The sequence below is a fragment of the Chenopodium quinoa genome, unplaced genomic scaffold (genome assembly GCF_001683475.1).
Source record: "Chenopodium quinoa cultivar QQ74 unplaced genomic scaffold, ASM168347v1, whole genome shotgun sequence".
Taxonomy (NCBI): domain Eukaryota; kingdom Viridiplantae; phylum Streptophyta; class Magnoliopsida; order Caryophyllales; family Amaranthaceae; genus Chenopodium; species Chenopodium quinoa.
The window spans coordinates 2,027,822-2,046,745 of NW_018743099.1; the positions used below are offsets into that span (position 1 = coordinate 2,027,822).

Consider the following 18,924-nt stretch of genomic DNA (forward strand, 5'->3'; position numbering starts at 1 on the left):
AACACCATTCCTAATGATGTTGAAGCTAATTGTGCTCCCATTGTTGTCAACCTCACTAATATTATCAAACTCACTTCAACCAATTATTTATCCTGAAAAAATCAACTTGAGGCTACGCTTGTGGGATATGGCCTTTTCAAGTTTCTTCATGGATCTCACCCTGTCCTCCTTCATCCACATCTAATACTACCTCTGGTTCTTATTACTCGCAACAAACATGAGTTTTGCGGACTCCTAGATAAAAGATTGTAGGGGGTTTAATCAAAGGGAAGGGTATGTAATTAGGAGAGATAAAAAGGAGGGAAAGCAAGTGGACCCAATTTTACTTTATGGGAAACAAGTGGGAACATTTTTTAGTGGGATTTTTCCCACCCAAAATGTGTGCTGACTTTTTAAAAGATGGGCAAATTTTTTTGACCCACTTGTTTTCCCTCCTATGTTTTGCACGAAATTTCAAATTTTGTGTCAATTATCCCTCAAAAATTAAATTTTCATTCAATTCAAAACAAAATCCCCTTATAAATAGGGGTCACCCATTCATTCCACCCCATTTTACCTTCTGTTTCAATAGGGGTTGGGGTTGGGGGGGTGGGGGAAACCATAAGTACTGTTCACAAAAACCAACAATATTAAGTTTACAAAAACAGGCAGCCACCTACAAATACATCCACCTACAATTAGTCACTAATTACCCTAATTTTGAACAAGTACACATGGATCACTCTACAATCATGCATGCTTCAAATACTAGCAAAGCAAGGTGGAAACAACTTCAAACCACCACACATGAAGAAGAGAAGCTTGGACAGGCAAGGGATACTACCTGAATTGTTAGAAGTTAACAAGGAATTTATCACAATTGTGGTTTACTACTTGAACACCATATCAGTTCTTAGAACGACCGAAGATGAAGCACACATGGAGGTGGATGCATACAGATTATATCATGGAAGAAGGGTAGTTTTTTGGGACTCATTGACTGCCACACATAACCAGTAACACCTAAACTTGTTTTTTGTTTGTTTATGTATTGGTCATGTTTATTTTGATAAATACTTATGACACATTATTAGGTAGTCATGTATGCAAGTGATAGTTTTATATGTAAGAACACACACTTTTGGCAGTAATGAAGATTATAACAATTTGTACACAATCCATCGGATAGGGTGTTTTCAATCAAAGCTATATTGTTAGTGGGTACCTCAACAACAACTTTAGAGAGAAGTTACTAGAGCATCCTCACTTCACAATAAGCTATCAGTTGAGTCCTTTCATCATTTGGATGTCAAACATATTGATGTAAATAGGGATTAGGGACTCAATGCATCAAAAACAGAACCAACAAGGGGACTCAAAGCCAACATATCCCTTCATGGGTATTATCTCAAATAGGTTTGGGACTCAACCAATGTACCATAATCAGTAAAATCATCATTCACCAATAATTCATTCCCTTCCAAGCAAAGAACAGAACACATACACAAACACTAACATGGGACCAGAACAATCAACATCAGAGGACTCAGGGATCACAACAGGCACATACACAAGCAACAAAGTAGATCCAATTCAACAATTGACCAGAACATAGACAAATAATTAGGGTTTGCATAGGGACTCCTCAAATCCAAAAAAAAAAAATATGTAAATTGTGCATTAATTTAGATTATACAAAGTTGATATATTGAAAAGTCATAACAAATTTATCTGATAAGATCAAACTTGATAATAGTGTGCTTTCTAGCTTATATATAAACAATTAGACAAGGTCAAAATTTAAAAACTTTGACCTTGTGAATTGTAAATAGGTAAATATGTAAATTGTGTTTCCTAAAAATAAAAATAAAAAAACAAAAAAACAAACTATGTAAAGAATCAATTATAATGACTTTACTAATTTCTACTATATGATTTTAGGTATATCATACATAATTTAAGAGTTACTTTATTTGATATTTAAGAGTTACTCAATAATTAATATAATAAGGGGCTACTCTAATCTGTTAGTATAATATGGGTTAATTTGTCGGCGTCATAGGCGTTACTATGTCTTTTTACAAGCAGCCACACGGTGTGCTAGTCGCATAGAAAATGCGTTGTAGATTTTATTTGTATATGTCGTCAGTACGGGTGATATGTAAGAGTAATATGCATTTTTTTTTACTTCTCTTATATCTGTGTATATTTAATTTTTTCACTATTATATTACTTGTATGTGCAATAAAAATATCAAATGATTACATATAATAATAATAAAAAAAAAACAGTCAGTTAATCAAACAATTAAGGGCAAGCCTAAGCATCCTTCTAAGGTCATCTATAGCTAAAGGTTACAAATTTTGAAAAAAAAAAACATTTTTGGATGTGGAAGATGCAATATGTGTGTGGTGATGAGGTTGATTCATCATGTAATAAAATTTAGTAGGTGATGGGACAAGATTATTTTATTTTTTTTATCCTCCACGAGTGAGAGAAAAATATGATAAATAATATTTACATACATAATAAAAATATCAAATGTTTTTAAAAAGATGTGACTTTATTCATGCTATATGGGAATATAAAAATCCTATTTTTCGAAGTTTCATGTTAAATTTCAAGTGTTTTTAGAGGCCATAGAGATAAAAGATATGACATTATTTGTGTGAAAGGAATGGTGTCCTTCGAATAAGTGTATTATTATGGTAGAGGATTCAGAATCAATTACGGAGCTAATTATTCAGTAAAGTCAAGTGATCGGAAAGTCGGGCTAGAGGCCATCTCTAATCAGTGAGATTAATTATATTAATCTCACAACTTTCCTTTAACTGAACCCAACGGGTCACACCCAAGCGTGCAACCGAACTAAGGCGATGAATTAAGCCGAAGGCACTAGGCGAAAAACCTCAATCCCCACCGGTTCAAACCACACATTCCCCACCGGTTTTGAACCGTTCTTGATTTGGGGGGTGCTAAATCCCCAAAGATTTCCCACCGGTTCAAAACCGGTGGCAAAAATCACTTTTCCCACCGGTTTTGGAGTGAACCGGTGGCAAAAACATGTGATTTATCTTATAGCTGGAGTACTTTTCCCACCGGTTTTCAAGTGAACCGGTGGCAAAACTATAACATTTCCCACCGGTTTTCACACTGACCCGGTGGCAAAAGTGCCCCAAAAAATTAATTTTTTTTTTTTTTTTTGCATTTTTTTCACTTAAATTGTACCAAATACTTATATATAATCATAATATACATAAAACACATATATTTGCCTCAATAACTTGTAATATTACACTTTAAAAAATTAAAACAAAATGGACATATAAACACTAACATATATATTTTTGGACATATAAACACTAACATATGCTGTCTAACAGTATAAATGGGAAGCTAGGCTGCCATTGCTCATATACGCATATATAAGCATGTTTTTTCCCTTCTCTGTACAATATCCAAGCAAATTCAAGAGGTTCCTGTGATGCAACCTTCCTAACAGCTTAACCTGAGAAACAAGAGCATGCAATAAAAGAAGGTGAGATCAAGAATCAATCAGCACAATAACTACAGCATAAAAAGAGACAGCAACTTGTCTACCACACAGGACATCTAAGGATGAACCTTGGTATAGATTATATTGCCGCTAAGAAGCTGCACTGATTAAAATATGACATTACCTCTGTTTCAAATTCTCGCTCCCCTTGCTTTGAATCAGTTGCCAGCACCTTCACAGCAACTATTTCACCAGTTGACATCTGAGCTTTGTACACAGGACCATATGCACCTTGGCCAACCAAGTAAAGTGCAATCAGAGTTCTGTTCATATCAGTAGTTTCACCTTGAAACATTAAAAATCATGCATAAAAAGGTGATTGGTCTTTTATTATTATTATTATTAGTAGTAATTGTAATACGAAGTATAAGAATTTCTGTTCAGCCAACATCAGTCCAATAGATCAATTTAAATATTTTCAAAGAGAAGGTTATTGCACAAGAGCACGGTAATTTATGTGTTAGCCTAACTCCACGTGTCTATAGATGTTAAAACCCAGGTATTTACAAAGCAACTGCCCATTGTGACTTGTAAGCCACGAGCCCAAGACTCTAATGACTTTTGACAAATGGTTGGCAAGACCCAACGATCCTCTCAGACTATTTGGGAGAAGTAAAGGGCATCAACAAGGATCACCACTTTAATGGTCTGTCTAATCTATATGCATCATGCAGGGTGTTACACTAGCAATTAGAGAACCGTGCACAGCATCAAGAGGGAACATGGAAAGGAGGCAGACGCAATCACCAAATAATGAGGACTTAGATGCTCCCCCCACCCTCACACTGTACTCCCTATCAATGATGTTTCTCATGGAAGCCATGTTGTCCCCTCCAACAACTAATGGCAACCAAGGCAGCACAAATTTTCATGCCGAAGTTTCTATGCATGTAAAACCTGATCAATTTAAGTAGTGCTTAGTCAACTTATAATGCAAAACTGAATTCAGAGAAACAGAAGCACAAATCTATACCTATAACATGAATACAGAAAGTGTGAAAAAAAAAATAAATAAAGAAACCATGGTTGAGCATGAAGTGTATACCAATTGAACATAGTAAGCATTGTTTAAGTAAGAATAAATAGCAAAGCCTTATTTTTAGCAAATTATGACTCTGGACTCTTATCCAATCCTAACAATTATCAATTTTGTCCTATGTTGTCCCCATCTCAAGTCTCCATATCTTTCCCTGTATCTTTTTTAAGGGGAGGGGGAGAGAAATGATTCTTTGAAGCTCAAAATCATTAGCTAATGACACTAATAAAAGAAGCATCGATTATATATAATCGCATAAAAAAGTAGAACCCTGCGCCCAAGAATTTATAAAGTATCATGCTCATACAGGAATCTCTTAGGTCAAAAAATTCAGCAAAGGCCAGCAAAAAAGAATATAGACGATTATTAGATTTTTGAACGAGTGAAAGTTCATGTAATCCTATGAATAATCCCACATGATCACCTAGTTTGAAGGATCGATAATAACATAATGCAAATCAAGGTCGGAAATCTGTGTTTGGTTCAATCTACATAAACCTTCCTACGCCTCTTTATTATTCAAATAAACATGGATGAAACTAAAAATGTTATATATATATATATCATAAGACCAGCAAAATTAAATTAAAATAGATGGCTTGATACTTACTTTACACAAATTCAGACAAAGTCCCAGTAATAGAATCTTCAATTAGGGGTAGTAGCCTCAGCTTGAACATCATCAACGGTACTTCTGAAGAAAAAAAGAAGACCCTTTCATAACTAAAATTACATACAACATGGTCCTTACAAGATAATAACAAAGTTTAATATAATATGAAGTACTATAATAGATGCAAAATTGCTAAATATGGAGTATTTTAGAAGCAAAAGAAACCAAATGGCGGGAGTAAAGTGAAGTTATAAGAGTGTCTGAATATACTTCAGATAAAATTATTACAGAATTAAGATTGAAGCAACATTCATACAATAGATTAAACAATACTTTGGTGTGACTAGGGAAATGTCAATCATGGCCTCTACTTCATAAGCTTCTAATAGAAATTCAGACAAAAGTAATATCCCGAATAAGAGCAATTAAAATATAATGTGGCAATGAGCCCACAAGGTACAATAGATTAGGAATGACCTAAACAACATTAATCTAAACGCGTACTATGACAATTAGCAAAGAGTAATAAGCATCTCTTACAAATCAATAGTATTTTACTAGATGATTAATAGTTATTTCCCTTGCATAAACCAAACAGGTCACAGAACAATACAAAAATGCATTTAAGCAAACAGGATTCAAACTCTTATGCTAATTGGGATTTGGCAGCAAGGAAAAAAAGAAAGATAATCGAAACTATGCTCACTTTTTCGTAATCATTGGCAAGGTTTCCCTTTCGGAATGCAGCTTATCTTTAATCGAAACAAGGCTGCCCAAAAAACACCCCATTGCCACAGCCCCCCTTGGAAATCCATGAGGTTCTAATGCATCAAAAGTTTTGGACTCCAAGTCTTACCAACCAAACGTTATATTGCCAATGTCCAACAAAATTCTTTTCCCATCTTTGGAATAAACAATAGGCTGAATCTTGAATATAGCCTGGATGAACTCAGGGCCAATACTAAACAATCTAATCCCCAACCCAGCCCCGACAGCCACCCCCTCCCCCTGCACCACCACCAAAACCACCCTCCTTCCAGAGCCACATAAGCGCAATAGACCCCCCGCCCCAGCCCCACCAACGAAACCGCCCAAAACTTGAATTCCTTAACCCGAAACCACCCTAACTCCCATCCCTTTCCCCACCAGAAACCCCCACCCCTTTCCCTGACCCGAAACCGCCGTAGACTCGAAACTCTACCCCTGAAACCATTCCCCCACCCCCCGAATTTGTGAATTTGTGTTTTTCCTATAAAATAAAATAAATAAACTAAAATTCACAAATTAGAAACCAAAATTGACTCAATTATCAAACTAGACTCCAAAAATTACGTTAAATTCTTCGACTTTGTATAACCAATAGTTCAATTTTCCAACTTCGAATAACCCTAAATTGAGTATATACTAACAATTAAATACACGATTAACACTAGATTGTCAAAATTAATATTAGATGATTAAAGAAAAAGAAGCATCTAACCTTAGAGACTGCTTCAATGGAGGAGAGAAAGCTCAGAAGCCCCTTCAATGGAGAATTTCGAGTACGCTTAAATGGAGGAGAGAGAGAGGAAAGAGTACAGCGAGAAACGCTTAAATGGACGAGGGGGAGAGGAAGGAGTACGGCGAGAAAGATATGAAGGAGTACAGAGAGAGGAAGGAGTACAGAGAGGTTCGTTTTAATGGAGGAGAGGGAGAGGAGAGAGAGGTAGCGCAGACGAGAGAGGAGGAAAGATCGAGGAATTGAAGGAGAAAGAAAGAAGAATATAAGCGGTTTTTTTTTTTTATTTCATAACACTTTTCCCACCGGTTTTGTTAGAACCGGTGCGAAAAACATACTTTTCCCACCGGTTTGGTTAGAACCGGTGGCAAAAGGGGGGTGCCTTTTTTAATTTTTCTACTAGTGAGGTCTTAATACGTCGAATAAGAGAATACGTACTCCGACGTCGGATTCCGAGCTTAGAGCGTCGAAGCCGAGCATCGTCAAACGTCGAATCGATTCTAGAAATTGAGGAGATGTGCAAATAAGTCAAACAACAATAAATAAAGTCAAAGATTATAGTCCTAGCCTCGCATCGCCCTAGCAGTGCGAGAGCTAGGATAGCATGGGCTTCCGCAAGGCAAGCACCGGTCGCAAGCCCAGCATGGCGCGCGCACGCACTAGCTGGGCCTGCTGGCCGAGTGCATGGTGCGCAAGCCTTGCTAGCAAGGCCCAGCAGCAGCAGCCCGCATGGTGCGAGGCTTGCTTGCGGGCTGTGACAGCAGCCTTGGGCCTTGCTGGCCGGCCCAGCCAAGAGCACAAGGCTGCTAGCGAGGCAGGCCTTGCTGCTCAAGGCAGCCGCCACCTAGGCCGCTTCTCATGGGGCGGTTTTTGGCTTGGGGAGCAAGGAGGCCATGTGGTCCTCCGTGTGATCCTCACCTAACCCTTCCCACTTGCTTGCCACTTGTTTTTTGATTATTTGCTTGTTACTTTTAATTTATTTTAGAATTAAATTAATTGCATTATTTTCTCAACTTTACAAACTCCCACATTGATAGAATATCAAAGGGATGGAGATGTTTCTTCTATAAATACCCAAGCTTGCCTTGGGAATTGAATTGCAAGAGTTGAACTCGAAAAGGGCATCTCCATTGAGAAAACCCTCGGAGTACCTCTTGTTAGTAGTGTTGTGTATTAACCTAGCCGTTAATACCAACCAAGTTTTCGGGCGTGTGGGTGGACTCCATTGGAGGAGCCGCACTTGAGGTTCCCGCCCCGTTCGAGGTTGTTGCTCGTGCGACGTGAAATCACGCTTCAAGGGTATGATCGTCTTTCCCCTCTCTCTCTCTCTCTCTCTCTCTCTCTCTCTCTTATGTGTTTATTGCTTTATTAATTGTATGCATGCTTAGTTTAGTCGTATTAATTTGTGCATGTGGTCCGGGGTAGGTTTTGGTTCCGCACGGTGCTCACGCATCGTAAAACCCAACATTTTGATATACGAAATACAATATTATATATACAATGATCACATTTTTATTATAATAGTAAATTTTTCCAAACATATATTGAGTTCACAAAGTTTCATATGTGGCTGGTCACACCGTGTGGCCGAGATTACTTGGTCAGGGGTTACTTGGTCGGTCAGGGGTTACTTGGTCAAGGGTTACTCGTTCGGTTATGGGTCACTCAGTCAGTCTGGGGTTACTCGTGTTTTGGCGTGTATCAGCCGTGCCAGCCACACTGAAAAAGCGTTGTATATATTGAGTTAGTGGACAGAGTTTAATCATTTTTAAAATGAGGTGGCCAGTGACTCAAGTAGAAATAAGAAGAAAAAAAATATGACTTAATGTAGGGATTGATTATCAGTTCATTGACCGAGTTGAATTATATTTAAAAACTTTACATTCAATTTAAGAATAAAAAAGTTGTTTTAAAGTAGTATATCATTATTTTAAGAGGTTAAAAATGCATGATTAAGACATCTATGTAAGTAAATTCATTATTACTCATTAAATTGTTTTAACTTATAATTTTGTGAAATGAATATAAGTATTAAGATTTGTAAGTCGTGCATCACACGGGTGCTATGCTAGTACTTTTATTAAAATGTAGTCGAAGTCAGTACTTCGTAGATAACACATTAACACTACAAAATTCAAAATGTTGTATATAATGAGAACAAATGAAGTATATTATGGTATGGACTATTTAATTTTGAGGGAATATATGGTATTAGGGGTGAGCAAACCGGGTACCCTGTCAAAATTTTAGGATTTAAACCCGGAATTGGTTGGGATCGGGTCTTAAAAATTTGGAACCGGAATTGAAACCGGTGCAACCAGGTCCTAAAATTTAGGAATTGGAATTGGTTCCACCAGGTACCCACTTATATACATAAGTGTTTAAAATATAATACAAATCATAATATTTTTTTGGTCTATTTTCACTTTTAGCGTTTAATACTTATATTTTTTATATGTATTAAGCTATTTTACTTATGTTAAATATTAATATTTTCTTTTTATTTTACTAATTAGTTACATTCAACATATTTTTGTTTTTATTAAATATATTCAGTTCAATATATGTTGGGTAACCGGGTACCCAACCGGTTCCGGTTCCAAAAAATTGAGAATTGAAATTGGAACCGGTTGCAACCGACTCCTTAAATTATTACCCGGAATTGGAACCACCAAGTCCAATTCCAATTTCGGACCCGCCGGTTCCTAACCAATTCCGATTCTAATTCCAAGTACTCGGAATTTTTGCTCACCCCTACGTATGGAGTATGGACTGTAAAGTACTATATTGATATTTTGAAGAAAAATTTTCATTATTTTTAGATACGTGAGGTAGGGGTCAGGCTTTTCGGCCCAAATGTATAATATGGGCCTGATAGGCCAATCTTTCTGGGCAAAATCTGGTGGGCCTTGTGCGCGGAGTTTTCATAAACTATTTGTGTTAGTTCGCTACCCAAGACATGCAGACCACTTTCCTAGTTTCCTTGAAATTGCCTTGGTCTAGTCTAGACTCTGCAGTCTGCATCCAAACATTACGAAATTAAATTTTTATAAGGTTAGAAAGAAACAAGAAAGAATTTGACATTATTTTTAGGAAAATTTGTCATGAATAATACCACCTTTGCACGGTTTTTTCAAAATAGAACGATCTTGACACACAATTGCTATAAATGGAACGTGACCTGTTGATAACCTGTTTAATAGATTGCTTGTGACACATGTCACAATATCATTGGCTATTTTTTTTAATAATTTTGTTTTTTTTAAAAAATGTAAAAAAAGAAAAAACCTTAAAATTAAATTAAAAAAAAACTAACCCCCCTTACCCAGTCCCCTCTCCCTTTCACCGGAAACCACTAGCCCCTCTTCCCTTCCCGTCAGACCACCTCCCCCACAGACCACCCCCAACTAAAACCACCCCCTCCCCAGCCCCCTGTTCCTGTTTTCGACACCCCTCCTCTTCCTGTCCCTGTTTCCAGCGACCCCTCCCCATAAATTGCCTCAAAACTATCTCCTTCTTTCCCTGTTGCCGCAAACCACCTCCCTGAAACCCATTTCCCCAAAACCCTAATCTACCAAAAAAGGATGGAGGTTGCGTGAAGGGGAGGAGGGTCGGAATTGCATAGGGACGGGGTAGGGATTAGGGGCCGTAATTGAGGACGGGGAAGGGAGGGGGGCTGAAATTGGGGACGGGGACGGAAGGGGGTAGAAATCGGGGACGGGAAAGGGAGGGTGGCTTGAAACAGAAATGGGAAGGGAAGAGGGGGGGGGGGGTTTCGGAAACACGGACTGGAAGGGGAGGGGGCACCAAAGGTCATTCCATTTTGAAATAATCCAAAGGTCGTTTCATTCATGAAAGACCGCTTAAAGGTGGTGTTATTCTTGACAAATTTTCCTTATTTTTATACTTTAATGAACCCACTATGACATTATGAAAAAAATATTAAAATAATTTTTTTTTAAAAAGCCAATGTAAAAAAAAAGTGTAATATTTTACTTTAGAGGATTTTCGTGTTAATATCGTATTGTAAAATCTCCAAATCAATCGGAACTATCTAATTAAACAGGTCATGTCATGTTAACTTGGTTAATTAAACGGATTGTAAACTCTTAACATCAACTAACTCAATTTTTGTGTCCAGTTTATATCGTATAGTGTCAGCTTTTTCCATCTCTATTCTAATTTCTACCCAATCACAACCACACTCTAATGGATTGTTGAATTTTAGGTTGTGAAAAATTAATAATTAATTTTATACAGTCGTACGGAGTAGGTAATATTGTAAGAAACAAGAAACATGAAAGAATTTAGCAGATTTGTCTCAGAATATATATACAATTATTACAATTTGTAGGGTTTCTTTATACTTTAAAGCTTTTATACTTTAAAGTAATTACTAAGACATTGTCAAAAATCAATGTCTTTGCAATTGACTTAATCAAACAACCTATCCTTAGTTAAATTATGTTAATGAAAAAACTTGTCTTAAGGCCTAGCTAAGTAGCTAGCAACCTAGCATCACATCACTATTCATTTTCTCATTAAGTATTAAATTCTAGAAAAGGAATTGACTGAATTTTCAACCTTTATAATACCAATTGTTATATATTAGCTAATCAATGATGCAAGGTGTACAATTAGGTTAAAAAACACTTTATGTTGTTTTCTTGGATCGGTTGTTGAAAAGTAGTTTTTATTTAAAGTAATTACTATGACATTGTCAAAAATCAATGTCTTTGCAATTGACTTATTAATCAAACAACCTATCCTTAGTTAAATTATGTTAATGAAAAAACTTGTCTTAAGGCCTAGCTAAGTAGCTAGCAACCTAGCATCACATCACCATTCATTTTCTCATTAAGTATTTAATTCTAGAAAAGGAATTGACTGAATTTTCAACCTTTGTTATACCAATTGTTATATATTAGCTAATTAATGATGCAAGGTGTACAATTAGATTAAAAAACACTTTATGTTGTTTTCTTGGATTGGTTGTTGAAAGTAGTTTTTATGGATGTACTCCATTAATAATTGAGATTAATTAAGACTAGACAAGCTTAGAAAAAAAAGTTTTAAAATTTTTAAACAATTTTTTTTGAGAAGTTTAGACAAACTTTCAATTGTTTGATTGGTTCAACGTATTGTGACTGAAATTATCCCTCAAATTATGTTTACTATAGCAAACCGTATATGTGAATATGTTTGAACTTAATTAAACTTATTGAGTTTGTCTAATTACTAGAACTATTTTTGTGTGCTAATTAAAACAAGATCAGACACAATCTCGTACTTCATTTGTTTTCTTTCATTTTTTTTCTTTTACTTACAACATAGCCTCAAGGCATACAATTTTAGGAGGTATTAATTAGATAACACTACAAGAAAATTACCTTTTCGTAGCGATTATTCTAACCTTTAGTATTGGTTGTATTTGCCCAAAAAACTTTCCTAACGAATGGTCATTCGATACAATATCCGCCGTTACCATAACCTTTAGTAGTGTTTTTCGATATATATTGCTGGGGTTAGACTCAATAATCGATACGAAAAACTAAATCGAATCGTGGTGATTATTGTAGCGATTATAATCGCTATAAATGTTGAACTCAATTTCTACAAAATTAATAAATAAAAAAACCCATATATGTGATATATACAAGTTTCGAACATGCAACCTCAAGGTCGTCTAATTAAATTAAATGTTTTACCAATAAGTTATGACATATTTTATGTATTGTTTGTCAAACAAAATTTATAAATCTAGCTAGTGTAGAACAGACTTTTCGTATTGATTTTTGGGTTTTAGTGGCGAATGTAAACGATACGATTTTCCGTAATTTTATAAATGTGTAGAAAAAGTGAATATGTATTATTATTTTTTCCGTATTGATTTTATATGAGTTTACCATGGCAATTGTAAAATGATAGGATTTCCTCTACTATTTCACAAACATACGTGCATATTGTAGCGAATGTACAATCACTACTAAACAATCGCTACGAAAAGACATTGTAGTGTAAACAGATGAACAAATCTATCAAAATAAGTTTAATACCACAGGAAATAGGGAAGGGTTTATCTTGACTAATTCATCCATTTACATTATCTAATTTCTAGCTTTCTCATAGTGAGTACCACGAGCTAGTTGTGTTGCAACATACTAATAAAATAAAACCCTAAGTGAATGTCAATGTCAATAAGTGTGTATAAATTTAGTTTAGACAAAATAAGTTAGGACTGTAATCAAGTTAAAATAATTCGAATCAAACAAATTATATTAGACATGGATGTACCCTTGACCTACCTAAAAGTTCTACTAGTATATAACTATGTACAAGTATAATATACTAGTTTTGTGTCCGGCCGATGCCTGGATTGTTGATAAAATTTTAGGATAAACTTTTTGGCTTGATTGTTAAGTACGGTCATATAATCCCTTTTGAAAATGAAAAATATTTAGGCATATGATATCATATCTCTTATTTATATAATAGTGTATTTTTTGTAGTTTTGTTTGTAAATAGATATCTACTCATGTTATTATTAACTTGAAATTATTTTTATGAACTTAAATTATTTTTACCAACTAAGAATATTTTTATTGATTAAAACTTATTTTTATTGATTCTATATAACTCCGTATTTTTTAAATAAATCTAATATATATAAATAAAGTAGGCATTTTTGGAGAGCATTTGGAGCGCCACGTAAACTTATTTCGACCAATAAGAAGAAAGATTTGTATTTTATTTTTGAATTAAAAAATTATGTCGCCACCTAGATAAAAGTAACGAATTAGATTTGATATATCTAAAATTTTAATGCCGTGTAGATTATAATCCACGAATTAAATTATTTTAATGAAAAAAATAAAGTAAAAATATAGGAAAAGATAATTTATTAATTCAATAGTACAAGTATAAGAAATCCGAAAAAAATATACTAAAAAATATTTAAATGATAAACCCTTATAATAAAATTTGATACCTATCATTATAAGATAAATTTTGATAGTATTTATGATAAGAAATATAAAATTTTCGTTAATTATAATGAAATTAAAATTTGTGATACCTACCATTATAAATTGACACATCATACGACACAAACAAAATTTCGTATCAATAAAAAACCCCATCAAGCGAATTTTGTGTTAGCAATTTTGTGTTAATTTTTGGTCATCAATGCCCGGGTAATTTTTAGCTTAATTTTTAAAATCCTATGTTTAAATTAGCATTTCTAATTATTATTTACATTGTATTAATTTGGGATACTCAACGATTATATGTTTATGTATTATATACTAAATGTTTTTTTACATGCAGATCTAACACATCATACGACACAAATAAAATTTCGTATCAATACAAAACCCCATCAAGCGAATTTTGGTGTTAGTAATTTTGTGTTAGTTTTAGGTCATCAATGTCCAGGTAGTCTTTAAAATCTTATGTTTATATTTATATTTGTAATTATTAGTTACATTGTATTTATTTAGGATACTTAACGATTATTTGTTTATGTAATGGCATACTATTAGATGTTGTATACTTAATATATGGATGACTTTGGTTATTTTTGGAGATGATGAAAAAATTCCAATGCATAGATTTGATTTTATATCGCAACAATTCTTCATATATTGGTAAATATATTGATTTATTTTATATAAAAGTAAAGATTTAATTTATATCAATTTCAGTTTGGCTAACATTTCACGGTTCAATTTATCCATTGATGTAGTAGGTTGGTTGTGGATGAGGTTGATGATTCTATCGAAATAAAAGATATGGTAAAACAATGAATAATGATTTAGGATTTAAATTATTAAAAATTTATCATTTCACATTAAAGATTTTATATAACGGAAAAAATATCATATTTACGAATTTATTTATATTTAATAAATTCATTCTAAATTATAGTAAAAAAAAAATTAAACTTTTGTAATTTTGTCCGAAATTATTAAATACAATAAATCAAATAATTAAAAATCTTAGATGAAAAAACCGTGCATCGCACGGGCTTCCATCTAGTTATATATATTATAAGTGGATCTTATTTTAAAGAACTTTTTAAAACGAATTTCATGATGGAAATAAAATCGAGTTATAGGATATTTATTAAAAGTTATGATTAATTTTGTATAAATGAAATATTAGAACTTTAGAAATATACCGATAATAAAACTCTATACAATATTTTTATATGGAAAAAAATCCGAAAATCATCATATGTGTCACAATAATATCTTATTGTGGCCTATGTGGCTCGACACTTGGCGAAAAATTAGAATGCCAAGTGTCGCTGTCTCGTGGGTTGGCTGCAAGACTGGCTTTATTTATTATTAGTGACTAGTGTTGTGCCCCCGCGATGCCCCGATGGTTTGTTGAAATTTAGGAGAATTTTTTTTGGCTTGAATGTTAAATACGGTCATATAATTTGATCCGTTTTGATAATGCAGGATATTTAGACATGCGATATCATACTTAAATTATTTTTACTAAACTGAAAGTATTTTTACTAAACTAAAATTATTTTTACTGATTAAAACTTTTTTTTTTTTTTTTTTTTCTAATTCTCTATTATTATTTAAAATAAAAAATAAAAAATAATATATTATAAATGGATCGATCTTATTTTAAAGAACTTTTTAAAATGAATTTATGATGGAAATAGAACCGAGTTATTAGATATTTATTAGAAGTTATGATTAATTTTGTTTATATGAAATATTAGTAGTTTATCGATAATAAAACTCTATGCAACATTTTTATCTTAAAAAATCTATCCAAAATTCGCTTACTTAGCATCATATGTGTCACAATAATATCTATTTTTCGTCTATATGGCGCGACACTTGACGAAAAATTGAAATGTCAAGTGTCGCTGTCTCGTGGCTCGGCTGCGAGACCGGCTTTATATATATATATATATATATATATATATATATATATATATATATATATAAAGAGTTGGTGCACATTGAGAAACCTTGCAACCTTAAATTAACCAACCTACTTCTATAACGTACAAGCTAGAAAGAGAGAAGTAATAATAATGGAGAGAAGATTGTATGATGCAGCAAGAAAAGGGAGTGTAAAATCTCTACTAGATTTGCTCAAAGAAGATCCAATAATTCTTGACAGAATTTCCACTTTAGGAATATATTCAGAAACACCCCTTCATATAGCTGCTACTTTAGGTAACGTTGACTTTGCTAAGGAACTTCTAAGAAGAAAGCCTACCCTTGTCTCTGAAGTTGATTTACACAAATCCACACCACTTCACCTTGCATCAGCCACCAACAACGTCGAATTCGTAAGACTTCTTCTCAACGCTAGCCCCGGGATCGTGTGTCGAGCACAGGACGCGTATGGAAGATGTCCTGTTCATGTTGCAGCTATTAAGGGTCGGGTCGATGTGTTGAAAGAGTTGATGCGAGTTGATCATGGTGCCGCCCTCGTTAGGACGGACCAGGATGATAGTATTTTACATTTGTGTGTTAAGTTTAATCAATTTGAAGCATTGAAGTTGTTAATGGAAAAAATTGGTGATGCTGCGTTTTTTAACTGCGGGGATTATGATGGCAATACGATCTTACATCTTTCGGTTCTTAACCAACAAACCGAGGTATGGTTGTATTTTGGTTACTACGTATGGACTAGTCTTACAGTCTTACCTATATGTACTTCTTTGTCTCATTCACGTCATTACAATTTTATTAAGAGAATTACGTATATTAGAATTGATAAATTTGTCATTTATTCTAAATCATGTGAAGTATGTACAAGTAGAAATTAAAAGAGAGCAAATTTTAGAACGGAGAAAGTAAGCATGACTCCATACAAAAACTTTTGTTTATCTTCTAATTGTGCTCATATTTAGATGAAGATTTTACCCTTCATGGAGGTTAGACTTATTTAGTTCATATATATATTTTATTACTCAAATTAATCTAATTGAAGCTGGCATGATCGTCTAATTGAATTTATTGTTATATAACTACTACGTACAATAACATTTTTTTGGGTGATGGACTAAATTTGAGCTTAGGTTGAATACTCAAATCCTATGTTTTTCTTCCTTGCATCAGATCTCCCACAACATTTAATTTTCATAAAATAGTATGGAGAATTTAGTTATTTAATTTGTTGCTCATGTTAATGGATATCATCACATATTAGTATATTATATCAGTTCATTGCTTTAGTCTTATCTTTTATAAATTACACATATATGGTTTTAAGGATCCAAATAAAAAGAATTGTCGTTGGTGAGTAAGCCTTTTGAAAAAAATTCTATAAAAAAAGAATTTAATGTACCATTGACTTTGACAATTTACACGCTACATAAGAAGTTCAATTGTAATGTGAAAGTTGTGCTTGACTTTATGTCTTGCGCAATGGATACATGCCAACTAGTTGTCCAGCTTACATAAATTGATTAAAGCATTGACGGTGATAACTCAAGACATGAGATCAAATCTCGTTTAATTTATATAAGTGTGTGGGCGCAACTGCGCGAATGATCGTACGCCGATTTTAATACTATTCACTAAATGTTATGTTAATAGGTGATCAACTATCTACTCCAAAACACCACCATAGACATCAACGCAAAGAATGCAAAAGGCGAAACAGCAATGGACATCTTATACAAAGATGCAGGTGGTATAATTGGGCGCACCCTTCACAACGCCGGAGCCATTACTTCAAACCTTCCACCATCTTCGCTTCCTCAAAACAACGGCGGTATAAGGAAAAACTCTGTGCTAAAGTACTTGCAGGACAAACAGGAAGCTGTAATGATCGCAGCATCACTAATAGCAGCCGCCGCCTTTCAAGCTGCTGTCAATCCTCCTGGAGGCATTTACCAAGAAACTTATGATGACTTAGGAAAAGAAGTAACGACAAAGCGTAAGGCAGGCACTTCTATTATGGCATACAGTGACTCACGCCTTTACACTGCGTTCATTGTCGAAAACACGGTCGGGTTTTTAGCTGCCCTGTCTGTGTTCCTGTTGCTCCTAACAGGGTTGCCTCAGAAGTACAAGTTCTTTAAGGGGCTTTTTATGGTATCGATTTGGATGGCTATTGTTGCGATTGCAGCGAGTTACGTGTCTTCTGTAATAACACTTGCTCCTCCTTTGGAAAAAGATAAGATCGTTGCATTCTCTTATGCAGTGTTAGTCATTGCTGTACTGTTATGGATTTTAATTATTTTGTGGTATGCGGGTCTTGGTCCTCGCATAGTTGGGATTATTCAGCAGAGACGTGCCTCGAAAAACGGACCGATGACACGGACGGGTAGTCTCCTTGGTGGAGCAGCTGGTGGTACTGGCAGTGTGTAATGATCCTGCTATGTTGTTGTTTTGTCGATAATGTGGTTGAATTATAAACGCAGAGTGGAAAATTTTGTGTACATTTGATGTATTGTGATAGTTGTGTATTTTGTTGTTGCTGAATGTTGTTTGTTAGTCATCCTGTTTTCCAAATTTGTATACAAAATGTGCTTGTAAAAAATGTGGCTTGATTGGGGAAGTTGATCCATCACTAAGTTTCAATTTTTACTAAATGATTTGAATTTAATCAGATCAACAACTTATTCATACTATTGATTTTTGGGCATATACAATAGTGCTTTCTTTTTCGTTAATATTCTATTATCTGTACTCTGAATATTGATTCATTCTCTTGGAGGAGAGCTTTTGACATAACTCACCTGAATTGTTGCACTGAGAAATAGAATATAACTATGGTGAATAATTTATAATTTTTAATTGGTGAGGAAGATGATAGATAATTGCTCAATATTTCTGAAGGAAGACCTTCATAAATACTACCCCCGTTAACTATTATGTATTGTACAACTTTAGGGCTATGCATGACCTCCAGGTTGAAAAATCTTGGGTTGTTTTAATTGTTTAAGAAAGTGATCGAAGGCATGTCATTTTTAAATTAATCAAATCCAAATCCTCATATTAAAAGAAACAACAAAATTCAAAGAGCATAACACAAAATCATCAAAATCTTACAATCCATAATAATACTCCACTAGTTTCGTGATGATGAAAATAGTATACCTTGTACAAAATTTTAGGAAATTTATAGATGGGGTAATTAGGTGAATTTTCTAATATAAACTAGTATTTAGCTCGGGTGATGCCTCGAGTTGTTAGTTTGTATTTGTTTAATTTGATACTAACATTCGATTGTTTTTTCTTAGTGTGTTGATGATA

The 18,924-nt window shown here is 34.1% G+C and overlaps 1 protein-coding gene across 1 annotated transcript; it reads left to right on the forward strand.

The window, feature by feature from the left end:
• Positions 1–15,672: 15,672 nt before the first annotated feature.
• LOC110731858 (ankyrin repeat-containing protein BDA1-like) lies at positions 15,673–18,238 on the forward strand. The gene is made up of 2 exons (XM_021911761.1): positions 15,673–16,316; positions 17,260–18,238. The coding sequence occupies exons 1-2, from the start codon at positions 15,744–15,746 to the stop codon at positions 18,034–18,036; spliced, it is 1,350 nt and encodes a 449-aa protein (XP_021767453.1). The 5' UTR covers positions 15,673–15,743; the 3' UTR covers positions 18,037–18,238.
• The last annotated feature ends 686 nt before the right edge of the window (positions 18,239–18,924 follow it).

Bases quoted from the DNA above. Each gene is read 5' to 3' on its own strand.
- LOC110731858 (XM_021911761.1), top strand. From the start codon at position 15,744: ATGGAGAGAAGATTGTATGATGCAGCAAGAAAAGGGAGTGTAAAATCT. The intron at 16,317-17,259 runs GTATGGTTGTAT...TTATGTTAATAG, and splicing joins TTCTTAACCAACAAACCGAG to GTGATCAACTATCTACTCCA.